The sequence below is a fragment of the Pimephales promelas genome, chromosome 16, assembly GCF_988280905.1.
Source record: "Pimephales promelas chromosome 16, fPimPro1.hap1.1, whole genome shotgun sequence".
NCBI classification, from domain to species: domain Eukaryota; kingdom Metazoa; phylum Chordata; class Actinopteri; order Cypriniformes; family Leuciscidae; genus Pimephales; species Pimephales promelas.
Window position 1 is genome coordinate 8,953,626 of NC_142784.1, and position 26,300 is coordinate 8,979,925.

At 38.7% G+C, this 26,300-nt stretch overlaps 1 protein-coding gene across 3 annotated transcripts in view; it reads left to right on the top strand.

The window, feature by feature from the left end:
• The window catches only part of wdr62 (WD repeat domain 62), a 50,253-nt gene extending 26,536 nt beyond the window's left edge, over window positions 1-23,717 (top strand). Inside the window, exons 20-32 of one of the 3 annotated variants that reach the window (XM_089120953.1) lie at window positions 1,021-1,145; window positions 1,818-1,879; window positions 1,959-2,228; window positions 2,864-3,018; window positions 10,553-10,674; window positions 10,771-10,896; window positions 12,281-12,395; window positions 12,558-12,660; window positions 14,269-14,326; window positions 14,866-14,946; window positions 15,506-16,219; window positions 18,417-18,511; window positions 22,877-23,717. In XM_089120953.1, coding sequence (XP_088977079.1) covers window positions 1,021-1,145; window positions 1,818-1,879; window positions 1,959-2,228; window positions 2,864-3,018; window positions 10,553-10,674; window positions 10,771-10,896; window positions 12,281-12,395; window positions 12,558-12,660; window positions 14,269-14,326; window positions 14,866-14,946; window positions 15,506-16,219; window positions 18,417-18,511; window positions 22,877-23,122 — 2,272 coding nt within the window. In that variant the 3' untranslated portion in view covers window positions 23,123-23,717. The remainder of the gene's footprint in view (window positions 1-1,020; window positions 1,146-1,817; window positions 1,880-1,958; window positions 2,229-2,863; window positions 3,019-10,552; window positions 10,675-10,770; window positions 10,897-12,280; window positions 12,396-12,557; window positions 12,661-14,268; window positions 14,327-14,865; window positions 14,947-15,505; window positions 16,220-18,416; window positions 18,512-22,876) is intronic. The other 2 variants (XM_089120954.1, XM_089120955.1) reach the window with 2 other exon arrangements.
• Window positions 23,718-26,300: the final 2,583 nt, after the last annotated feature.

The window sequence follows — 26,300 nt, forward strand, 5'->3', positions numbered from 1 at the left end:
CACTTTGTCACCGCCAGCAGTTTACAACGGACCTTAATGTTGCCGTCTTTAGCTGAGACAAACTCAAAATAGTGACTGTATTTCCAGCTAGAAAAAGCGCATCTCTCTCCTCCCTCCAACGTTGTTTACATTTGTGTCGCTGCGTGCGTGGTACACGTGACGTGAACCTCATGCTGAAAACGTGACTTGTCGCGCACACTCCCCGAGATGCAAGAAGAAATAAATATATGTATTTACTAAGGAAAATTACAAAAATAGTAACGCACAGTGACCTGGATAAGTAACTTTAATCTGATTACTGGTTTCGAAATAGTAACGCGTTATATTACTCGTTACTGAAAAAAGGGGTCAAATTAGAATAACGCGTTACTTAGTAACGCGTTACCGGCATCACTGAGTGTAAAAACAAAACTATATTGAGGTTAAGGTGCTGTCACATTTACTTTGTCTGAGTTTTGTGGCGTACAAATAATTTGGACCATACAAAACTTTGGGAAGTTGTGCTGGCGCATTTCCAAAGAAAATAAAATGAACCCGTTGTTTCTCCAGAGGCTCGGATGAAGGAAATAAATAATACGTGTGTCGTTCACTTGTACATCTGAACACTGATCAACTGCCATGCTTCGCTCGTTTGCAAGCCATGATATCTCTCAAGGAAAAACTAAAATCGCGCTCGTTCTTCCTTGCTCATTTTCTCATGGGCGAGCCACATTCCCTGTTCGGCCAAAGCAGAGAAAGGGGAGGTTACCTTTCCTCCGTATGATGTCATACAGGTTAGATTCAAAATCAGCTCGTCTGAGCTTTCATTTTCCCAAAGGCAGAGAAAGATAGCCAAAGCTTGGTTTACAGCGATTGAAAATTCTTGCCACTGGGGGAACATGTACAGGCTAGGGGAACTCATATTAATGTTAAAAAAAAAACTCAGAAAGTGAAAATTTCATGTCAGGGGACCTTTAAAAACTGATATCTTCTCAAAAATGGAATGACTACCTGACTCTCTTTTAAATGGCCGTTGTTCAGGAGAGAGACCTACATCGCTGTGCCCTGCACTGCCCTGCCTCACATGGAGGAAGAGGAGGAGGAGGAGAATCCAGAAGATGCTGTGGACGACTGCAGGACTCCAGACAGACTCGACTCCACAGATGGTGCGTTGATGGGGCTCTTCTCTGGTGTTATTGGGCCTCTCCATCACATCACGTTAGGGCCCAAGAAAAATCCCTTTTCCCCCAAATTCTTTATTTTAATTATTGAATTTAAGTAATAAAAAAACGTGTCTAATTAATGGAAATTAGCTTAACAATTTATTAAAAGTTTCAGAAAAATTAAATTTTCAGGCTCTATGAAATCTGTTTGAATGGTTTTAGTTTTTCTAATCAAAAAGCATTTCTAATAAATTGAATTCCTCAAACTTAAAAGATTTAACGATTTTTTTTTTTTTTTACAATAATAGGGCCATTCAGAAATTCTGTGTTGTGTTTGGATTTTTCTGGATTCATGATTTAATACAAAATTTTAAAAACAGTGGTAATCAGATGATGATATTAAAGCATTAACAATTAATATTTTAAAATGTAATCAAGTGAAAACACTAAAATAAATGACTTTTTAAATAGCCGTCTTTTTGCATGTTAATATTCGGACACTGTTTCACATTGTTATTTGATTATACAGCCCTACTTTTGATTTATTTGTTAAATTATAGGAGTTTACAGTGTGTATTTTACACATGGTGGGAATCATTGGGCCCAATTTTTTAATTTCACAAGCAATAATTCTGTTTACAATTGTATTTAATGGTCTTGACTGTTACACTTTAGCATCTCTGGATTCTGTGGTGCTCCAAACCAATGGCAAAATGCCCATGTGGGTGCGCAGACTGGTACGTATGTTCCTGTTCTCATTAAATGTCTCTGTATATTGAGTTCAGTCATGACTAATGGATCTGCTTGATATCGCAGGGTGGAGGAGGTGAGAATGATGGCAGTGGCAGAGATAATCGAGCTCAGTACCAGCCTCAGGGACGCTGGGCAGTGCAGTCAGATCCACTAGCCATCCGCACCGTACTGGAGATGAAGAGCATGCAGCTTCCCCTGTCACACACTCCCAGCAGAGCCGTGGGAGACGACGAGTTCGAGGAAGACTCTCGCTTCCACCCACAGAGTTTGGATAGTCTGTTGGATGAAGGCGTCGAAGACGATGATCTAGAGGAAGAGGACAAAATTTGCAGTGTAAGTTTTGTTCATTTTGCTTGAGCAGTGTCATCATCGTGATCTTACAATTTATGAATCAAACTCCTTAAAACTGCTGACAGTTCGTCTTTTTTGAATGTGTCATTTTTATTATGTTTGTTTACCGACAAGTCATTTAGAACGGTGAAATCACTCCAGAAAAGCTCTCTTCTGTCTTGCCTGCTCTGTTTGCCTAAATTGAATTAGCTTACATTTAAATAATGGTAATAATAAATATTTGTTCAATCCGTAAAGGAACAGTTCACTTAAAAAAGAAAAATCTGCCTCTTTCTTCTGTTGAACACAAAGGAAGATGTTTTGAAGAAAGTTGGTAACCAGACAGTTTTGTTTTTCAAGTGAACTGTTCCTTTAACAACTGATCATGAACTCCTGAAAGGAAAAAACATGGAAATGTATTGGTGAAAAAGTTTGGTACTCTTGGGTCTTTTATCCCTGGCTTATTGTGATGTGGATATTGGAGAGTAATATGTCAAGCCATCTAGTGGGACAAACAACCTAAAATCTGTTGCTCAAAGAAAGCTCGTCTTGACAAGTGTAACTTCACTAACGATTGTAACCACATAATCGTCTGCTGCTCTAACTGAAACATGAAGGAGTTTGTTTATTTGTTGTAGGTTTCCAGACATGGGTTTAGCTCTTCTCTCCAAGGGCCAGATTTTCTGCAGATGCCACAAGGCGAGGAGAACTTCAATCCCAAGCACAGCTCACCAGAGAAGACTGGATACATTTTGTACCCTGCCAACAGCACTGCTCTATCCACTGGAGAAGGGTAAATCGCTTATGACAACATCTGGCTGTGGTTCATTTTCCATTTTGGGAGTAGATTTGTTGGCATTTATTCGTTTAGCAGATGCTTATCCAGCAAAATGAGAATTGCTTCGATGCAATTTGTTTTGTTTTACTATTGGAAAATGTCTGGATGATGAGTTAGTGACATAGTGATGAATACTGCAAAGGAAGTGGTCCAAGTATCAAGCCCTGGGGTATCCCAATGTTGGCTTGATGTTACCGTTACCAGTCCCCCACATTGAGTGACATTTTAGTTCATTTAATTCGATGTACCTTTAAGTCACCTGATGTAGTTTTGGTTCCTTGCCAGTACCACTGTCGCTTTTGGCTTTCTTAGTTGGGGACACTTAAAGGGATAGTTCACTTTGAAATACATTTTTGATGTTTTACCTTACCTCTTTGTTTCCGCAGTAGTTTCAATTTTGATATTTTTTGATCAAACCGTTCTTGTCTGTCAGTGATATAATGGAGGTCTATAGTAGGGATGCACCGAAATGAAAATTCATGGCCGAAACCGAAAACCGAAAAAGAGGAAACCAAGGCTGAAAACCGAAAACCGAAACACCGAAAGAAATTATGCCAATTATCAGTATCATTGCATTTATGGCTATGACTGTGTACAAACTTTACTAAAATCAAGGCATTGCAATTGCATAAATTAATATAAAATTTTCAAAGAATAAATCAATTACAAATTATGCAAATATTTATTTAGCACAATGCACAGTATAAAATAAAATTCAAACTAAAATGTTTTTGACCCCACTCATGTGTACATTGAATAATAATCTAATGGCCTGCAGAAAGGTTTTAAAATTAAATGTTCTCTCATAAAAACAAAGCCGAGTGCGAACTTCTTCTCATCACACCAGCACCCTTTGCACGTCTAAATTAGTTTCTTACATTTAAAAAATGTAGCATACAATAGCATAAAAAGCCTTTTTAAATGAACAAAGGTCCATGATTAATACAAATGTACATGAAACTTAATGAAACATGTTTAGTGAATGTAGAAAATATTTAAGAGAGCATTAATTTAGTTCTATACATACATGTTCCCATATAATTTTTTTTGTAATGTCACACAAGTAATAATCTCAGGGTTTACTGGGTTTTACATGATTATTTTTGTATTGGTGGTGGTATACTAAAAAATAAACATTGTCATGTGTTTATCTTTCTTCTTCTCACCGATTTCTAATGGTTAGAGGACAGTTACTTGAGTCGTCCCCTGTCGTTTCAAGGAATAGTACAACGGAGAGCGGGTCCAGTATAAACGCCTCGACCGTTTGGAGCGGTGCGCGCGCTGTTGAGGAGACTCGCGCATACTTTCGCCTGCCTCCGCAGCGCGAGTCTCCACTGTTTATACTTGACCCGCTCGCATCCGGAGTCGTTGTCATGGCGGCGCTCATTGTTTAGAGCAGATATAGGTGGATAAACAAGGCTTCCGTCTCCTCGCGGGTTCAGATTCACTGAAATACGTCCGCACCGCAAACATGTTGCTTCAGACAAGCACGTGCAGGTCGCGGTTTCTGTTTGCGTCATCACAACATTTCGGCCGTATTGTTTCGGTGATAAAAGTCTTTCGGCCGAAAACCGAAAATGCACTTTTGGGCCATTTTCGGCCGAAAATTTCCGGTGGCCGAATATTCGGTGCATCCCTAGTCTATAGTCACCACCTCAAAGAGCATGCACAGAGAAGTCCATATTAAACATGAGGCCTAAAAAAAAAAAAAGTTTGGTTCCGGTTGGTTGTCAGTTGAGGTCATGGGTCGGTAGGGAATTTTTTTTTTTTATTTTTTTTTTTATTTTTTTTTTCAGTGGCAGCAAGGGATGGGTAGGAAATTATTCAGGGCTTGACATTAAAGGGATAGTCAAACGTAAAAATATCAAAATTGAAACTACTGTGGAAACAAAGACACCTACATCTTGGATGCCCTTGAGTTAAGCTAAAACATATCAAAAATTAATTTCAAAGTGAACTATCCCCTTAAGCCTTTTCACGTGCTTGTCCTCCGGACAAGTAAGTAAATCTGTCAATCACTTGTCCGAGTAAAAAAGTTGCTTGTCCGGATTTTTAAAATGTATTTATTTTTTATTCTGAAGCAATATTCTCATCAGTGTTCAATCAGCTTTGATATTTAAAAAGGCAAATTGTAATATCTGCACCTTTAAGGGCATCCCCTCCACCAATATTATTAAATGCCCTATAGTGTCTTATTATTCTAAATAATTGAATTTATTGATCAAATTTAGGAATTTAAAATGAAAGATGAAGCATACTGTTACCCTAGGTAGGGCTGATGAAATTAAATCATTTACACTGAAAAATTACAATTTCATAAAATAATGTTATGAAATTGATTTAAATGTGCAAATAAGAAATATTGGAAAGAATTATACTAGGCTACTTATAAACATAACACTAAACTGCCAATAGGTGGCGGCAGGCGGCCGTATAAATGAGTGAGTTATTGATTTATTAATTCAAACGATTCGTTCAAACGGTTGATTCATTCAAGAATGAGACAGATGTTGATGTTTATGAATGGGTCATTGAATCCTTGACTCAACCGATTCGTTCAAAATGCTGAATCATTCAGTAATGAAAACAGGATGAGTTCCTGTGAGATGCGTCGTGGTTCTGCTGTGACTTTTCTTTGGAACTATTTTCGCTGCTGAAATGGAACAAAAACACCCAATATTGCTTATAACAGTAAGTGACTTAATCTTAACTGTTTATTGAACTGTTGTAGGAAATCAATGTCACTTTTTCAATCGTGATGGTATTCAGGAAAAATAATTGAGGCTGCTTAGTGCTTAACATATGTTAAAATATAAAAACTCCACATTTAGATTTTTTATAGGCAGAGTATGTTGTTAACTGTGTGTGTGTGTGTGCTCCGCTCATGTGTGTAGATTTCTCTGCGCGAGCGTCAACAGCGCAACCTTACCATCAGTAATACAGTAGCTGCTGCCTGCTACATTTATTATCCACAATCGATCGCAACTTGCAATAAATGTAATAAAATCAGAATCATTCTCTCGGTTTAGTGATTCCCCAGTTATTTTTTTGTTTGTTATTGATGTTCTAATCAGTCTACTTGTCCGTTAGGGCGAGTAAAATTCTCTTTTACTTGTCCTTCAAAAATCCATTTGTCCCGGAAAAGCGGACAAGTTAGACGGGCTCTAGAGATACGAACCGCGGCAGGTTAGAGTGTTTTGGATTGCATAAAATAATGAAAGAAACGAACAAATACATGGCGAAAGAAGTGCTAGACAGCAGAAGATGGGATTGGGATCATTATTGGATCATGATAGGATGATTTTTTAATAAAACTAGGCGGATGGAGGTATTAGTATGTGGTGTGTGCATGCCTATGAATGCATGTATTTGTATGTGTGCGAATATGAATAAAAATATCCTAAATTACAAAAAAAAGACTTGTATAATATGTATTATAGTTCAGTTTGACGAACGATATCTGCCTCGTTTGTTAATAGATTGCTGGAGGAGATGCATCTTACATCGCGTGCTATAAAAAGACGGAGCTGTACAAAAACGTAAATTAATAGTTCGCCTCAGAGTTTTTTATTTGTGTATTTATTTAATTTTTATTATTTCTTCCCCAAGCTCATAAAATAATTTTGGGTCGCACATAAATTGACAGGGTCGGTCGGAAACAAACTATTTTTTTTTTTACGCCTGATTTAATGACTCGTAAATGTAAGTACACATTGATGGCCTAAGAAACGAAACGAGCGGTTTGTGTGAGAAAACAAACAGTATATATATCGTTTTTACCTCTTGTAATCACAGTCATGTCCATTATACTCTGAGGGCGCTTCTGTCTGCGCAAGCGCCGGAAAGCCCCGGAAGTGATCTCTCGCGCGTTTACGTCATTCATTGAGATTTCGGAAGTGTTACCCTTCACTGTGAAGATCTAAACATATTTAGATATACAGGAAATTCCAATGGAAGACGATTTCAATATTTCAACAGACAAGGTTTTTTTTTTTTTTTTTTCTCCACAATCGCACGAGAGATCACTTCCGGCGCTTTCCAGTACTTGCGCAGACTGAACAGGGCTCCAGACTAACTTTTTTTACTAGGTGCGCTGTTGCCCCTGACTGAAAATTTAGAAAATCACCAATCACTGGGCGTGTCAATCAATTAAAAGAAATATTTTATTAACATACATTAATAATCATGAAAAATATTTTTAATTGAACTCGAGTGGACTCGGGAATAATTCCGAGTCCTAAAAAAAAAATGTTTGAGTACGAGTCAATTCCGAGTCCAAATGGACACGAGTCCATGACAAGACCAAGACCATTAAAATATGGTCTCGAGACCGAGTCCGAGTCTCGAGTACTACAACACTAATAAATAGACATAACATTATGATATGCTGTTTTATTTTAAGTTCACAGGGCTCCAGACTCAAATTTGAGGGCAGCATCACCTCAAATCAGAACTCACACCAAGTTATACAAAAAAAAAAAAAAAAAAAAAAACTGGTAGCACTGGGGCTGACAATAAATCACTTAGATTAATTTAGGGTGTAGATGAAGTTAACTTTTGTTATTATCACTTATAATGTCTTAATATTAATTAAAAACAAAAGGAGAGAAAACATGTAGGCCTATCTATAAGGACTTGGAGTGAAAATAGCCAATAAACATCCTACTGTTTACAATGTTTTTTTTTTTAATAAAAATATATTTTATAATTTTATATTAAATAATAATAATTTTAATGTTTAAATAAGAGTTTTCCAACATCTTAAAAATGTTTCGTTTTAGGACAATCTTTGAAGGATGAACAAAAAATGTGTTGATCATCACAAAAAAAATGCAAAAAATAAAACATTTAACTTTATATGATATTATAGTTTTGAAGAGCAGGACAAAGATGTGTTGTAAGTGTTTGACTAGGGCGTATTTCTGTCACATCATATTTATGGTTAGAGTTAACTTACTATTTGCCATGCTGATAAGTTGCTGATTTGTGGACTGAAAGCCTTCTGTAAGTGTTTATCCTGGTTTCCACATCAGCGTTGCTTGATCTGATATGGTTTATAACAGAACTCTGCGCCGAATCTGAGTGTTTCTCACTGGATCTCGTAGCGATGATGTTATTAATTCTGAGGTGAATTCAATGGATTTATTCACTGGATCTGCTAGTAACAGTGTCGCGTGATCGAGATCGGCCAGCGACTGGCAAGTTGGGGCTTCATTAGCCTACTGTCGGTGGTTCGGGGGGCTCCACTATGCGCTGCTCTGTCTATTATTGGTCCAACCTAATAAAAACGCCAACGGTCCGTGAAGCATAGCCTATATGAGTTGCGTATTTTAGTTCCACTTTCATTTTGTTTGTATTCGCTGCTAGGTAACGTGTCGATAGATCGCTTATTGCTCAGACGCACATCAGGTTGTGATTAGTGTTGTCACGGTACCAAAATTTCAGTATTCGGTACCGATACCAGTTAAAATTCACGGTTCTCGGTACCAATTTCGGTACCAAAGCTTAGTTTAAATTTACATATATTTAAGTGTTTATCACGGTTACAAGTATGGAAACTGTACATTTGTATTATAAACACTTTAGAAAAAGATTAGATAAAATGACCTAAAATAAACAATAGTATACACTAACACATTTTTAAAGTTGTTTGTAAAGTTTTAATCCATTATTTATTTAATGCACAATGAATTAAGTGAACAAACATGAACAATCAAGTGTTTCTATTAAATAACATTTACAAACATTAATTAATGTTGTAAAAATATATTGTTCACTCAATGTGTTGATAACTAAGTAATGTTTATGAATGGTATCTTTGTAGCATTACCATAAAACATGTTTTATTTGACTTGACTGTCCTTTTATTAATCTAAAACTGCATTCATATTTAATTTTAAAAAGGCTTTTTAAACCTGCTGAGTTATAAAGGCAAGAATACGCCTAGAACTGGCATTGACATTAAATGACAATACTAATACCAGTACTCTGGTGTCGGGTGGATACTACTGTGCTCATGTACTCGTAAAACAACCCCGAAAGCACTTTAGAGGCCGTTCACATGTCGCGCGTGTTTTTTAATTATATTTTTGCGCGTGCTTATTCTTTCCAAAGCGCTTGCTCTCACGCGGCGTCTGTCGTTGCTATGCAACGCCAACGAGTTTTTATTAGGAGCGCGCTTGAATCGCGCCTATATTTGAAATTGCGAATTTGCATGTAATCGGCCTCTTATGGCAACGTGACATTAGCCTAATCCAAAATATTTCCATATGTGGCTCTTTCCTCCTTTCGTTTCAACAAGTGGATTCAGAGAGAGAGAGAGCCATATCAGCGTTATGAAGAGGACGCAACTGTGCACGTTTCAGACATCGCGTCTAGAACAGAACTGGATTAACCTGGTACTCGGTACCTAGAAAAGCTGGTACCGTAACATTTTTTTTTTTTAGTACCGACTTGGTACCGAAGTACCGAGTTTTTTGACAACACTAGTTGTGATATTTGTCTCCGTCTCCTTCCCACAGACGTTTAATCGCGCTATTCTTGTCACGGATTCATTGACACGTCCCTTCCACGCTTACCATGCGTTTAACGTGTGACAAATTCAGTCGCACACTCTCAAATTTTGGTCGCAAAATGCGACTATTTGGTCGCAGTCTGGAGCCCTGTTGAAGCGCCCGTGCCTTCACATCAGTTGGACATGGCTGTGGTTACAAGAGGTAAAAACGAAATAAATACTGTCCGTTTTCTCACACAAACCGCTCGTTTCGGGTCTTAGGCCATCAATGTGTACTTACATTTACGAGTCATTAAAGCATGTTCAATCTGGACTTCTCTGTGCATGCTCTTTAAGGTGGTGACCATAGACCTCCATTATATCACTGACAGACAAGAACGGTTTGACCTAAAAATATCAAAATTGAAAATACCGTAGAAACAAAGACACCTACATCTTGGATGCCCTTGAGGTAAGATAAAACATTTCAAAAATTAATTTCAAAGGTACCCATCCCTTTAATATTCAACAGTATTATTGATTATTGCCTGCATTGACACCATTATATCAGAACTGAACTGAGCTGGACGATTACATCACGGTGTTCGTCAAATGAACTAAACTTTTTTACAACAAAAATGAACCATCACTGAACTTACCTGAGCTGGATTATGATGGTATTTTTTTCTAGAAACAAACCTTGTTGCATTATTTCCCTGTTATCACTGTAAAGCTGCTTTGAAACTATCTGTATTGTAAAAATCTCTATATAAATAAAGGACTTCTTCTTTTTGCACAATTAATAAAAAAAGTGGGTGAGCTGGTTTCAACCTCTAAATGGGGCCAAGCTAACTTTTTGGAGCTGACCAATTGTGACGGTGTCTAACAACCCTGTTCCTCCCATTTTTTTCCCATAGTAAACTAAACACTGCTATTATGAAAGTCTCTTTTTAACGTATTATCAATCTTTTGTTGTTGTTTTTTTCTTCTGTTTAGAGAGTTCGATGTCAAAGCTCTGTGTGAGGGGTCAGGTGGTGACCCTGAGGACGAGGAGCTCAGCCCAGATAGCGCTTGCTCTGCTGAGAGTCCAGCCTCCCACAGTGACCAGCCCCATGACCGTACGTGACATCACACGCTGTGTGCGGGAACACTAGAACACACTAGAAGAGTTGAAGATCCTCCTGTTGATGTGACTTTATCTGTTGTTTTTCTAGAGGACACAGACTCCCTCAGTCAGGTGAGCTCCACGGGAAGCTCAGGAGTGGAAGAGGAAGAGGATGAAGAAGAGTCTGGAACGCTGCTTCGCCAACATTTCGACACTCTGGGTGTGGCTGCTAATGGTACAACTTCAGCTCTTGTGCTGGTCTGAAGTGCCCTACTGTGTTAAAGCAACTTCAAAAATGTCATGTTTGCTAGGCATGATTCTTATCTTTTCACATATTAAGCGTCTCTCAAAGGGCTTCATAAACTTACTGTCAACGCTAGTTGCCAAAAATCAGACCCAGTCTGCTGATATTAGGCAAAGTTGACAGTTGCGTAATGTATTATGGGTACATGTTTAGTGTATAGGCCAATTCACACTGTATGGAAAGATTGCAACACACACTGAAGGTTTTGTTGGGTCAGTTTACCCCACATGTTGAATCTGTGTTTGTCGTTTGTGACGTACTGTAATCTGATGTCTGCGTTGCAGTGGGAAACTGTGACGCTTCAGTCATGTAGTGTATTCCAGTCTTAAAGGAGTAGTTCACTTTTGAAAAAACTTTTGCTGATAATTTACTCACCCCCATGTCATCCAAGATGTCCACGTCTTTCTTTCCTCAGTCGAAAAGAAATTTAGGTTTTTGATGAAAACATTCCAGGATTTTTCTCCATATAATGGACTTCAATGGGAACCGGATGGTTCAAGGTCCAAACGACAGTTAATAACAGTTTCAGATGCAGCTTCAAATGTCTTTAAACGACACCAGACGATGAATAAGGGTCTTATCATGCGAAACGATCGGTATTTTTCAAAACTTATTCCAAAAATGTAACTTTTATATGGACAAATGCTAGCCTTGCTCTATTCTGTGAGGCGCGTTTGTAACGTCACGTAATACGTAATTACGTTCAAAAGGTCACGGGCGACGTAGCCGGAAGTACAGAGTCAGTGTTTACAAGTTGAACGCATAGGTTGAACGTGCAAACTAACTCAAACGCTGTTTACAAAAAAAGGAATTAAAAGGAAAAACAACGATGTCGGACGATTTTGATTCTGTACTTCCGGCTACGTCGCCCGTGACCTTTTGAACGTAATTACGTATTATGTGACGTTACAAACGCGCCTCACAGAATATAGCAAGGCTAGCATTTGTCCTTAGAAAAGTTACATTTTTGGAATAAGCTTTGAAATAACCGATCGTTTCGCATGATAAGACCCTTATTCATCGTCTGGTGTCGTTTAAAGACATTTGAAGCTGCATCTGAAACTGTTATTAACTGTCTTTTGGACCTTGAACCATCCGGTTCCCATTGAAGTCCATTATATGGAGAAAAATCCTGGAATGTTTTCATCAAAAACCTAAATTTCTTTTCGACTGAGGAAAGAAAGACATGGACATCTTGGATGACATGGGGGTGAGTAAATTATCAGCAAAAGTTTTTTCAAAAGTGAACTAATCCTTTAAGATGATGTCGAAACCATCACTGCTGATCTAATCCGCTGTGGAAACTGTCTTGTAGAAAAGTTCAACACAGACTTGAGCTGTCTGCAGCCCAGCGGCACAGACGGTAACTTCCTCAATCCTCGCCTCAGCATCTCCACACGCTTCCTCTCCCGCTTCCAGAGCCGCTTCCGGTGAGTGCCATCAAGCTGTGTAATGGAGAAACATGAGTTTGCACTTCTAGTTATCTCTTCCCTTTTTAGATCTTAATGAAATGTGGGAAGTAGCGGTGTGTGTTGTAGTGGCGAGTCATAGTTTAAATGGCATTATAATGTAATTTGTGTGTCTGGTTTCAGCACTGTAGGGTCTAGTAGCAGTGCTGTGTGTCGGCTCGCGGCTGGTCTGCCCAGTATACCTGACGAGTCCAGCGCCGGCTGCCAAACCCTCGACGCAACGATGGTATGATACTCACTCTCATGAATGATGTCATGTACTTTGAGTCCGAGTGGTGTGTGTATATACAATATGAGGCCGCTGGTTCTTCATACCGGTCTAGACTCAGACTGAACGCCAATATGCCACGTCATTGTGACATTTCTTCAGCTTTAGTTTTTAAAGCCAGAAGAATATGGCGCAAGCAATCCTAAATTTAACCACTTCTTCTTTATTGTTAAAAATAATGTGTGATGCCATTTATTTTTCCATGTGTAACCTCTATGTTTATTAGCAGCTCAAAAATGTGATTTTAGGTTTTCATAACTCTTTAAAGAGATAGTTCCCCCAAAAATGAAAGTTCTGTCATTTACTCGCCCTCATGTCTTTCAAACCCAGAAGACTTGCATTCATCTTTGCAATGCAAGTGAAGATGTTTAAAACCTGAATGATTTTAGTCCCTCCATTCCACCAAGATCATAACACTACATAATAAAAAGTAATCTACATTAAAGGGATACTCCACTTTTTTTGGAAATAGGCTTATTTTACCACTCCCCCAGAGTTAAACAGTTGGTTTTTACCGTTTTTTAATGTGTTCAGCCGATTTTTTTTTTTTGATACTTAGAAGAATATCAGTAACCAGACTGGTCTCATTGACTTCCATAGTATATTTTTTTTCCTACTATGGAAGTCAATGAGACCAGAAACTGTCTGGTTACTGATATTCTAAATATCTGAAAATCGGGTGAATGGATTTGAAAATGGTGAAACTCAACTTTTTAACTCTGGGGGAGTTGTAAAATGAGCCTATTTCCAAAAAAAGTGGAGTATCCCTTTAAGCAGTTTAATCCAAGTCTTCTGAAACATTGATCAATGCCCATACTGTACATAGAGCGCATCATCAAATATGGTGAACAGTAGCTCAAATGGGATCTATGTACAGGATGTGTGTTGATCAGAAGAATATAAATCACCTAAAAATGTTCAATTAAAGGGTCAGTTTAAAAATTCTTGATGAAATTCGGTCATTAATTTCTCACCCTCATGCAACATTACTACCTTTCTGGGTCTTTGAGAATTCTGGTGCAAAATGAACCTTTGGCCTAATAACACATTGGTACCTAGTCAACCGTTCTCTGAGATTTGTTTTCATGATAATCGAATGTAAAGAGTTTTATCTCTAAAAACTGTTTAGCGTATAACACTAGTATATGGGGGCATTTAATAAGTAAAAAGAAATTGCTAGTTTATACCACTAACAAGGCTTTAACCCTTTAAATCGGTTCATCATATAAAGTTAATTACAATTTTATTTTTGTGTGAGCTATTCCTTTAAGTCTCAAGTGTATCTATGATAATTTTGTCAATGTTTAGGATTACACTTCTAGTATAGATGATTTCAAAGCTGATAGAGCATAGGAATTAGAAGTAGTGTGGCTTTTAGTTTAAATAAAACTATACAGTAGCTAAACATTTGGAGGTAAGCGATGATATTATTGGTTACGTCAGTAGAAACGATGAGATTTTGACCTTTTTTTTTTTCAGAGTACTTTTCAGTCGAACTCAATAGTTTGAATTACTGTCTGTCTTTTGAACTTTTTGGTAATGTTTTCTTTTTCTCCTGCTTTTAAGGACAAGTCAAAGCTTCTTTCAAACAATAGTGGAAGCATTGAGGAGAACGAGAAGAGTGGTATGTCCCGTTTCCTTTTAATAATATGCATTTTACTTCTGACTGAGTGAAAGTATCCAAAAACAGGGAGGTTCAAGACCCTGTTAGCAAACATCCAACGCTGTCCCAAGATGCTTTTAGATTAGTGATAGTAAACATCCAACAAAAATGACAGCAGTGAGAAAAAATCAGTTAAGAAAGCACTTTATGCAATAGATTGCTTTAAAGCAACATGATTTATAGCACTAAGCATGAAACAAAATTGTCCGTGTCTGTTACAATTTGAACTTCAGTGTCAACTAGGGTTAACGGTTCACAAAACTCACGGTTCGATACGATACACTTTTTGATACAGCAAAAAGAAAGAAATGCCAGAGAAGTTTCCTTGATTTTAATTTTATTATCTAACATCATAAAGTATGATTTTTGATTTTCTTTTTTTTTTTCTTTTTTTTTTTTTGAGCAATGATGGAGCTATACTTGACTTTGTTGAATAAGAAGAGATTGGATGCTCCGGCACTTTTATAGTCGTTTTGAATTTTATAAATCTTGTCCTCCAGTTACCAAGAGACGCTCCTCGATGTCTTCCCGGAAATCTTGCCAAAACGTATCTTTGTTGCGCTGGAAAAATGCTCTGGGAGGTCTGTAAGAGTGTCTTGGGTGGTCTTTTTTTTGTTATGTCTGGGGTTTTAAAGTCAATGATCAGAATAATTTCACATGGGTGTCTTTGGCTGCATCCCAAATCGCATACTTCCCTACTTTATAGTAGATGAAAAACGCTACAAATTCACAGTATTCATTAAACAGTAGGCGTAAGTTCCCTGAAAGTCCTGTTATCTCCACAGAAAGTCTGGTGTGTGTATTCACTGGACACTACTATCCCATGAGGCCAAGGAGATGATTTTTTTTGAATGGGAATAAAGCTGTGCAACTGACACTAGTAGGTCACATGACAATGACAACATGGCAGATGTAGTATGCCAAGGTTAAATTCATGCTCTATGCAGAAGAACATGCCTTTCCCAATGGTCGTGAAGTACCTACTCACGGAGTGATTTCGGACGCAGCCTTGGTGTTTATCTCCTAGTTTGTGGTTCTTGGTTTTCTTTGTGCAACTGGGGTTTGAACTACCAGCTTTAAAAGCTACGTTAGACGTTTTATTAAAAGTACACCAATCCAAATATGTCTTGTTATTTTCAGAAATCTCAAACAAGACCATCCATTCCAAAGCTGTCAATAATACTGTCAACGCCACAACAATTCTTGCCACCAAATCTGCCAGCAACACCAAAGATGCAGACGCCTCGGTTACCCGTTCCCGCCAAAGCTACATGGGACCCACTGCAAGCTCCCGCGCTAAGATCGCGCAGAGCACCTCTGTGGAGGCTCTGAACGTGTGTGTGTCGGAGGAAACGCAGCTGAACACCCCGTCCTCGTCACTGGACCCGACCGTAGAGCAAAGCAAAGAGAACATCGTTCCTCCTCCCTCTTCGGCTCTTCCCTCGGGACCGCCTCCGACCTTGGGAAACCACAGTGCCCGGGCAGCGCTTCGATTGGACCTCGTTGGCCCCAGCCGGGCCAGTTTGTCTCCAGTGTCGCTGAAGACTCGTCTGGGCAAAGTTGAAGGTACCGGGTCTCCGTGTCGACAGGCTTTGGTGACGCCCACTGAGATGCGGTCACTGGGGAAAGAGTGTCGGAAGCAGATCATTCATATTGAGCAGAGTTTGCCCACGAAGACTTCAGGGAGGTTCTCGACAGGGTATGACATGTTTTCCGGGAAGCCCAGAGTGTCGACGGTGGTTGAAGACCTGCAGTTTACAGGGTCATGTGAGAACACACAGTCCTCGGGTCAGATCGCAGTAACTCCAGACGGAGAGGATTCGACAGGAAACGACTGCCTTGGGGAGAACACGGGTAATGTGTAACTCTGTCTCGGAGTTTCGGTTGTTTATAACGCGCTTTTGAGAGCGCAACATCCGTAAAAATCTATTTTCAAAGAAGCTTTAAGGTCTCCCTGTTGCTTTCTGTTAAAATAAGTTTTAGTTCTGAAAGAGATACTCCATAGATGCTGAAGTATTGCTGAAAGGAGTAGTTCACTTTTTAAACTTTTGCTGATAATTTACTCACCCCCATGTCATCCAACATGTCTTTCTTTCTTCAGTCGAAAAGAAATTAAGGTTTTTGATGAAAAAATTCCAGCATTTTCTCCATATAATGGACTTCAGTGCAGTCCCTCCAGTATTTCACGATTTTTTTTGTGATTTTTCCGATCAAAATGACTGATTTTGTGGTGGTAATTTCCAAAAATTTGTGAAAAAAATTGCGATTAGTCCTTCCAGAAAAACGCGGAGTTTTATTGTGATTGTTGCAGGCAAAAATTGATTGATCGCGCGGCCCGTTTTCTTTAAAATAATGAATGGAATTTCTTTAAAATGGAATATGCGGGATATTTATGCAATTTTATGCGATGAAATTGCAGGAATTTGCAAAAATTGAGGGAACTTGCAAAAATTGCGGTTTGATGAAAAAGAGAAAAAAAGTGATTCCCCCAACATCCTGTTCTCACTAGGCTAATGTAAGAGTCATTTCTTATTACTTCCTTTGATAAGCAAGCATACTACATCATAGAAAGTGCTGGGAATATTTAATTTCTCATCTTGTTTTATTTCAGACTGTAACGAGTGTAAATAAGGTGTGGCCCCTTTAAGAGCTGCGCGCTCCCTGTTGAACTGTCTGCAGTGTTATATGTGCGCCTCGAACACCCCATGTGTGCGGGTAATTTCTGTTTGATGCTACTTCTTTTATCTTATGTTGTTTATTAAGTAACGATGTGACGGTAGAACGTGTGACAGACAGTTATACGAGTTCGATTTGTGAGATGTCAATCGCCTCCGTGAGTCTGTCTAGCGTCGCGTAATTGCGTCACTTCATAACGTTCCCATGGAAACAGGGGGAAATGGCTGCTCTTGTGTGAAGTAAACGCAACATTTTTCAACTTTCTGCTAAGATACATGTGTGACTTATTTTGCAACGAAAATGGATTATGGAGGATTATGAAATTATGCAAACCCCGCATATTTTGCAAGGAAATCGGCAATTTATGTGGCGAAAGTGCGGCGTATTTGAAAAAATGCGGCCCCCGCATAAATATGCGGACTTTGGCTGATTTTGCATTGAATTCAGCGATCGCATAATCGCGTTTTTCTGGAGGGACTGTGGGAACCAAATGGTTCAAGGTCCAAACGACAGTTTCAGTGCAAACTGTTCAAAGGGCTTTCAACGATTCCAGACGATGAATAAGGGTCTTATCAAGCAAAACGATCACTCATTTTAAAAAAAATAATAAAGTTTTAAGTTTTATAAGCTCAAATGGTCACCTGGTTCTGTTCTGTGATGCGCGTTCGTGACTCTCCTGTTCGAACTCGTTCATCAAAATGAACAAATCTTTTTCCGAGTCAATTCGTTCATTTCGTTCGTTGAATGAACCAAATGCCACGAAAAAAAGATTTGTTCAGTTTGATGAACGAGTTCGAACAGGAGAGTCACGAACGCGCATCACAGAACAGAGCAAGGCGAACATTTGAGCTTATAAAACTTAAAACTTTATTATTTTTTTTTTTAAATGAGCGATCGTTTTGCTTGATAAGACCCTTATTCATCGTCTGGTGTCGTTTAAAGCCCTTTGAAGCTGCAATGAAACTGTCTTTTGGACCTTGAACCGTTTGGTTCCCAATGAAGTCCATTATATGAAGAAAATGCTGGAATGTTTTCATCAAAAACCTTCATTTCTTTTCGACTGAAGAAAGAAAGACATGGACATCTTGGATGAAATGGGGGTGAGTAAATTATCAGCAAAAGTTTTTTTTTTTTAAAGTGAACTACTCCTTTAATACATACGAATAGATGCTTCCATCTAGAAGTGCACAGATCCAAATTCTTGTTTACGTTGCTAAAAATCAAATTAATATTTATGTCTGCTGTCTGATTATTGGCTTAATCAGGTTTTTGCCATTGGTTAATCTGTTTATAGGCCTGAATTCTAACTAACATAGGGTTGTTTTTCTTGTATGTAACCACAGTGATTGATGGGATGGTTTGTTTTTGTCGTCAGGTCTTTCTGCAGAGTCGCTGAGTGTCCAGACGTGTAAGAAGATGGTGAATGAACTGTGGCACACCATCCATAAAGCAACTGGCTTTTACAGCGAGGTGATTTCTCTTGTTCTCGTTTGAACTAAAAAGCAACTTGAACCGGCACATCTTTAAATGTGTCAGTGCCGTTGTTTTGTCAAGATGCACACATCTGTAATGTTTTTTCTATTCCTTGTGAAAGCTACTGAAATGTCCTAATTGAACTAAGGTGTAAACTAATGCTGGGTGGTTTGACCAAAAATTGATATCACTTTTTTTTTTTTTTTTTTTTCAAAATTAAGACGGTTTTCCGGTTTACGACGGGGTTTTTTTTCATGCATAATCAGGTGATCAAAGCATTTTCTACTGGTTGAGAGAGGAATTACTGCAATAAATTTACTTAAGTTGGTCTATTTTATTGTCGTTAGTGAATATTGTTTAATAGAATAGCGCCCAGTATAACCTAAAATTGTTAATTCTTAACGTTCTTATAACCAAGCAAGAACGTTAATACAACGTCTAAAAAAAACTGTGAATGACATTTTGAATGTTCCTAGAACGTTATGAAAACGTTCTTATAACCTAAAATTGTTAGCTGGGGAAGAGGAGAGATTCGAGATTCACGTTTTAAGTGCAGGATTCTCTGTGCGCTCAACATTTAACAGGAATATAACGCCATAGTTCTGCAGCATCCAGCTTCCCTGTAACGTAACACCAGAGCACTGCAGTTTACCCTCGCCTCACCGTCGCTTCTTAGAAGTGCAACATTGTAAAGGGTCCGTCTGAAACGGTGTCGCGCAGCGTAACGTTTGTTCCGAAAGTTGTGTAATTAAATACATCGGTATAGCGGTATATTAAAAATTACTTGTGTAACCCAGCACTAGTGTAATCTAAACCCTGTCTGTGAAACCAGGCGTAGTGTTTGTTTGTTTGTTTTTTTCTTCCTAAGAAAGAAATAATCCTGGAAATAAAAAAATCAGTTTAAAGAAAACATCTTCAGCAGCAGTGAACTGTTTTCAGCATGATGGTAATACGAAATGTCTTAAAGGTTCTCTAAGCGATCCTGGGTGTTGACGTTCGGAATATTTTCAAACAAATCGGAGGCTAGCTAGACCCTCCCTCCTCCGCATCTCATCTCCTCCCCCTCCCTTCCGTGCTTCCTGAAATAATTGTGAACGTGCATAGTTCTAGCTAATTATATCCTTGTGTGGGTTTGGCGAACATAAGCGTCAATTTAGAAGAAGAAAAACAATTTAACGTTACCCACCTGTCCAGCAAAAACAGAGCAACCTGAATGTCGGACTGGAAGCCCTTCTGCCGCCGGAGTTCTCGCCATCGTTCAAAAGCTTTGCTACCGATGTAAATTCGGAACTTCGCACGTTCTTTATCCGACTCCTTCTTCTTTTTAATTTGTTCTTCAGAACGACGTCTCTTTGGTCGTGTGTCGGCCATTTTTCAAACTTCCCTCTGATGCTTCGCTGCTCTCCTTCACACACACACCCCCTTCATGTGCACGCGCACTAACCCCCCAGACCCACCCTCAAATACTTCTTGCCAGTGATTGGCTGGAACACTGTTTGTTAGGTTTCGTGGTCCGGGTGAGACATGATTGTTTTTGTTGCCGTTTGTGGAGCCTGTGGTGTCTACAGAGACCGCGTTTTTTTACAGTGTGTTTAGGGGACAGGCAGCTAGCCGATAGTGAAGAGACGTTTGATGTATGTGACAAAAAATGTTTTGGCCCCACATCGCTTAGAGAACCTTTAAAATAAAAAATACGATTTTGGCTGGAGTAATGATGCTGAAAATTCAGCTTTTTTTCACATAAATTATTTTAAAATATTAAATATAAAAAAGATTTCACAAAAGTAATACGTTTAATTAATAAACTTTTCACAAAGTTTAATTCGTTTTTACTGTTTGATTAAAGGAGAACTCCAAGCCATTTTAACATTGCGCTCCTTTTTTTTGTACATTTGGAGTGCTGTCGGTACAGACAAAAATGACAAAAATCGGTGTTACCTACACCATGTTATCGTTATTTTAAAATTCGCACCCTGTTGACTTCAATGGGGCATGTTCTAAACCTGCTTTTAGCCTCTTAACATCCTTGATTTGTCATTACGAGTGCACAGCCATGTGAGTGGTGTTATTAAGAGTGACCACGGTCAATCTGACTGCAGTAGATTAATTAATAAAAATGATGTTAATTCAGCTAGCTCACATACCTCTATTTACTTCCTGTCGAAGCCCATAGTAGTCGATTGTCGAGTTGGCGCGCGCGATCATTGGTAACTAAGCAACAGTGGAGACTCAGACTGTCAGCTGTCAGCCGATGACGGTGCTGTGTGGTGTTCTGAGAATATCAGCTCAAATGGATAGTTCATCGGATAGTTCAGATCTTGAACACCATTTAGTTACCAATGATCGCGCGCACAAACTCGACAATCGACTAATGTGGACTTAGACCAAAAACAGGAAGTAAATTCAGGTATGTGAGCTGGCTGAATTAACTGCAGTCAGATTGACCGTGGTCACTCTTAATAACACCACTCACATGGCTGTGCACTCGTAATGACAAATCAAGGATGTTAAGAGGCTAAAAGCAGGTTTAGAACATGCCCCATTGAAGTCAACAGGGTGCAGATTTAAAAAAAGGGATCACACCGATTTTTGTCTTAACTGACAGCACTCCAAATGTACAAAAAATGAGCTCAATGTTAAAATTGGCTGGACCTCTCCTTTAAATGCAGCCTTGGTGAGCAGAAGAAACCTTTTCAAAAAATCTTAAATGAAATCAATTTTACCAACTGTATGTTTTTAAATTGTTGGATCAGTTTGTACTTGCATACTGGCTTTAAGAAAATGAATTACTGTTATTATATTGTTGCATAGAGTTGCCTTATCATTCATTTTGCAGTTTTCTTAAAAGTCTCTCTCTCTCTCTGTGTGTGTTTGTATTGTGTATATAACAACTGTAATTAACCTGCCAGAAATGAAGTAAAAACATATTGGATTTTTCTGTAGATATTCTATAACAGGGGTGTTCAATTACACTTCCAAAAGGTCCGGTCATTATATTTCCTTCCTAGCGGCGGTTCGGAAAATATTTCTTTGGAATGGTTCTACATTTCCATCTGGGAAGCATTTGTAAAAGAACAAAAATCCCAAACACTCAAAATAGAAGCAAAGATAAAGTATTGTGTGTCCTCAGAGCTAAAGCATCGAGTCAGAACTAAAAAAAAACAACAACAATATTCATCAGTTGAGCCCAGTTAGATAAGAATATTAAAATGTAAGTTTGGGTTATTTTCACATTTAAATACCCATGTATGACAGAAAAGACACTGCAAGAGGAAAACACTGATCCCCCTTAAAAGGTTAGTTCACCCAAAAATGAAAATTACGTCATTAATTACTCACCCCCATGCTGTTCCAACCCCGTAAGACCTTCGTTCATCTTCGGAACACAAATAAAGATATTTTTGATTGAATCTGAGAGCTGGATCAGTCCTACATAGACTGCCTAAGGGACTGGCTCTTGACGGCCCATAAAGTCATTAAAGAAAAGGTTTAAGTATTCCATGTGCCTACAGCGGCTCAATTATAAGTTTATCAAGCGACGAGACTACTTTTTGTGCGGAAAAAACATAAATAACGACTTTATTCCACTATTCCATTACTTCCTTATGGGCGCATGCGCGAGAACTGAGACGAGGACGTTCTCATTCGTCTACTTCTTGTTACCGGCTGCTCACCGCTTAGGAGTTTTACCGCCCCCTACCGTATAAAATGATGATCCATATATAAGGCGCTCCGGATTATAAGGAACACTCTCGTTTTTTGAGAAGATTAAAGGCTTTTAAGTGCACCTTATAGTGCGGAAAATACGCTAATTGAAAAGCGTATGTACAGCGCGCATCTTCCTCTGCTTGTAAACAGAAAGTTTTGCGCTTCCAGCTATATCAGCACATCATCTTATACGGTAGGAGGCGGTAAAACTCCTAAGCGGAGCAGCCGGTAACAAGAAGTAGACGAATGAGAACGTCCTCGTCTCAGTTCTCGCACATGCGCCCATAAGGAAGTAATAGAATAGTCGAATTAAGTCGTTATTTATGTTTTTTTCGCACAAAAAGTAGTCTCGTCGCTTGATAAACTTATAATTGAGCCGCTGTAGGCACATGGAATATTTAAACCTTTTCTTTAATGACTTTATGGGCCGTCAAGAGCCAGTCCCTTAGGAAGCCTATGGAGGAGTGACTTGTACGAACGTCTAGTGATCTGTAAATAAAAAAGAAAACGGCATGTTTTCAGTTCGCAATTTGAATGGTAATGGAAACGTGGCTGTTGTGTGGATGGAGCCGCTATCTGAGGACTCCCCTTTTCTGTTGCGTTCTTCAAACTTAAATCCATCTAACACTAATACGGTCTGTGTTCCCTTTGTAGTTGTGCTCCATCCCGGAGCTGTCGGAGCAGCAGGAACAGATGAAGAGTATTTTGCAGGAGGTGTTTGTGGGCGTCCAGTGCGAGTTACTCTCCCTGTGCCCACAGGAGACCCACGCCCGTCCCGTCCCGGAAGACTCCCCCGGCCGCCAGCTGCGGGACGCCCGCGCCGTGGCGCTCCTGGAGAAATACTCCGAGATGCTCTTACTGCGAATGACTGAGAAAGCAGCTCCGCCCGCACTGGAGTAACGCCTCGTTTTATTGGCCGAAATGAACTTCTAACGCCATTCCCCCATCAGCACCTTCAAACTTCAATGTCTTGTGTTGCTTTTGTAAGCATGTACATGCACATTTAATGCTTTTTGTAAAACTGCCTACTTTTTTTCACACTACATTTCAATCAGTGTATTTGCTCACATACACTTGAATTATTTTTATCCTTTAACAACTTATCAAGGCAAACCCTTCAATCGTTTGTTTTCCATATATCATGTAGAATTTTGAAACAGTGTTACTTTTGGAATTCAAACAGTTGAATTATGTAGTTTTGTGTTGCAGTTTTTGATGTTTGATGCTTTTTGTAGTTTCACACCATTTCACGCAGAGTTGTTTTGAATCTAGATGTGATTCCTGAAGCGCCAGGCTGAGACTCACGGTTTGCTTGGTTTTGCCACTGGTTTATGCTTTGTCATGTTGATGTGCAATCCTTTTCTTTTTCTTTTTTCTTCACTGAAAATGTATAGTTAACTTTTTAGGGAAGCTTTGTAAATATGTTTTAATCAGCCATTTACACTATTTTAATATTAAACATTTTATTGTTAAATATAATTGTTTTTTGATTGTTCCTTATGATTTTGAAAGACTGTTTCTTTACCAATTATAAATCAATTGCAGTCTATTGAAAATGAAGCATTTCGGGCCAGAGCATCTTATATATATATATATATATATATATATATATATATATATATATATTCATGTATACAGACCCAAGTCATAATGTGAAAAATTAATTGTATAAATATGTCTAAAATATGATTTGTTAAAAAAAAAATTTCCTACTTACTGTAAGTGTATTTTTTTTATTTTAGTCTATTATCAAATTTAGTTTTTTCTAAATCAGAAATTTACCAAAGCAACATTTCGCATTTTCAATTGTTTTTCATCAAATTTTTATATTTTATGTTTATAATTTTTATATTTTTATGTTTCCACAGACCCCACAGCATTCCCTTGCGGTTCGTGACACCTGCAGTTTTGCTAACTTGGGAATTTTGTTGCAAGCTTTAGCAACTTTTTTTTTGTTTCAAAAAGCACCTAACAAATTTAGCAATATTTATTATTTATTTGGCCACTTTTAGCAACTTTTGAAAAGTGACGTCAGATGACAAAAAAGGCACTTGCAATTGTTCAATAATAGTTGTTCATTTATGATGCACCTTGTTATTATCTTGTACCTATAATTGTTGATTACACTGAGAAATAAATATGAAAAATGTAGAAAAACATCATTCTTTAGAAATGTTGGCCCATATTGATAGGATAGCATCTTGCAGTTGATGGAGATTTGTGGGATGCACATCCAGGGCACGAAGATCCCGTTCCACCACATCCCAAAGATGCTCTATTGGGTTGAGATCTGGTGACTGTGGGGGCCATTTTAGTTCAGTCAACTCATTGTCATGTTCAAGAAACCAATTTGAAATGATTCGAGCTTTGTGACATGGTGCATTATCCTGCTGGAAGTAGCCATCAGAGGATGGGGACATGGTGGCCATAAAGGGATGGACATTTTCAGAAACAATGCTCAGGTCGCGAACAATGCCCAATTGGCACTAAGGGGCCTAAAGTGTGCCAAGAAAACATCCCCCACACCATTACACCACCACCACAAGCCTGCACAGTGGTAACAAGGCATGACGGATCCATGTTCTCATTCTGTTTACGCCAAATTCTGACTCTACCATCTGAATGTCTCAACAGAAATCCAGACTCATCAGACCAGGCAACATTTTTCCAGTCTTCAACTGTCCAATTTTGGTGAGCTCTTGCAAATTGTAGCCTCTTTTTCCTATTTGTAGTGGAGATGAGTGGTACCCGGTGGGGTCTTCTGCTGTTGTAGCCCATCCGCCTCAAGGTTCACAAATGCTTTGCTGCATACCTCGGTTGTAACGAGTGGTTATTTCAGTCAAAGTTGCTCTTCTATCAGCTTGAATCAGTCGGCCCATTCTCCTCTGACCTCTAGCATCAACAAGGCATTTTCGCCCACAGGACTGCCACATACTGGATGTTTTTCCCTTTTCACAGCATTCTTTGTAAACCCTAGAAATGGTTGTGTGTGAAAATCCCAGTGACTGAGCAGATTGTGAAATACTCCACCAACAATCATGCCACGCTCAAAATTTCTTAAATCACCTTTCTTTCCCATTCTGACATTCAGTTTGGAGTTCAGGAGATTGTCTTGACCAGGACCACACCCTTAAAGGGTTTGAAGCAACTGCCATGTGATTGGTTGATTAGATAATTGCATTAATGAGAAATTCAACAGGTGTTCCTAATAATCCTTTAGGTGAGTATATACAGGGTGGTTCTGGTTGCCATTGAGATGACTTGGAAAAAGTGTTTATATTATATTATTTTATATTACCGTATAATCTTATTGTGAATTCTATGCATTGACGTCATCGCACAATGACATCAAAACGTGATTTAGTATTTTTTTTTTTTTTTTAGCAACAAATCGACCTGTCTTTAGCAACTTCCCCAAAAAACCCACTATGTTTGCCATACATACTGTGAAGTGCGACTCTTGTCAGCCTCGTAGTAGCGGTAAGTCATGCACATTAAATCACTACAGTGTGTGTGTGAGCTGAGGTTTCTGTGCTGAAGTGTTAAATACAGTATTGTTTTAGGGAAGTGTTTGTACAGCTGATGCACTTTTCCGGATAGGGTGGCAAATGTTCCTCGCAAATAGAACTATTTCTACAGCACACGCAAGCTAGTCACGACAGGAGGCGCTGTACAGCTCAGAGAAGCGAACTGCCATGAGCAGCAATCAAATTTCAAGACGTTTTTTTACTCATTAGTACAGTAAATTTATAATATTTTAACTATTTAATTTCTATGGGAGTCATCAGACAGAAATAAAAATGTACCCCAGAATATATATATATTTAAATAACCTCAATTTATAATCACGACGTGATTGGTCCATCATGACTAATCGCTTAGAAAAGTGACTCATGTCACATGATACAGGACAATAGGCCACGCCCATTTGGTCTTCCGTTCTTTGATACTGCTCTGCTCGCTCTGTTTCTGCTCTTGAGACGCGCGCACAGATTAGTCATGATTACTCATCACAAGTCACAGAAGCGGGCGGGTCTTCCATGTGTTTACAGCACACACACACACACACACACACACA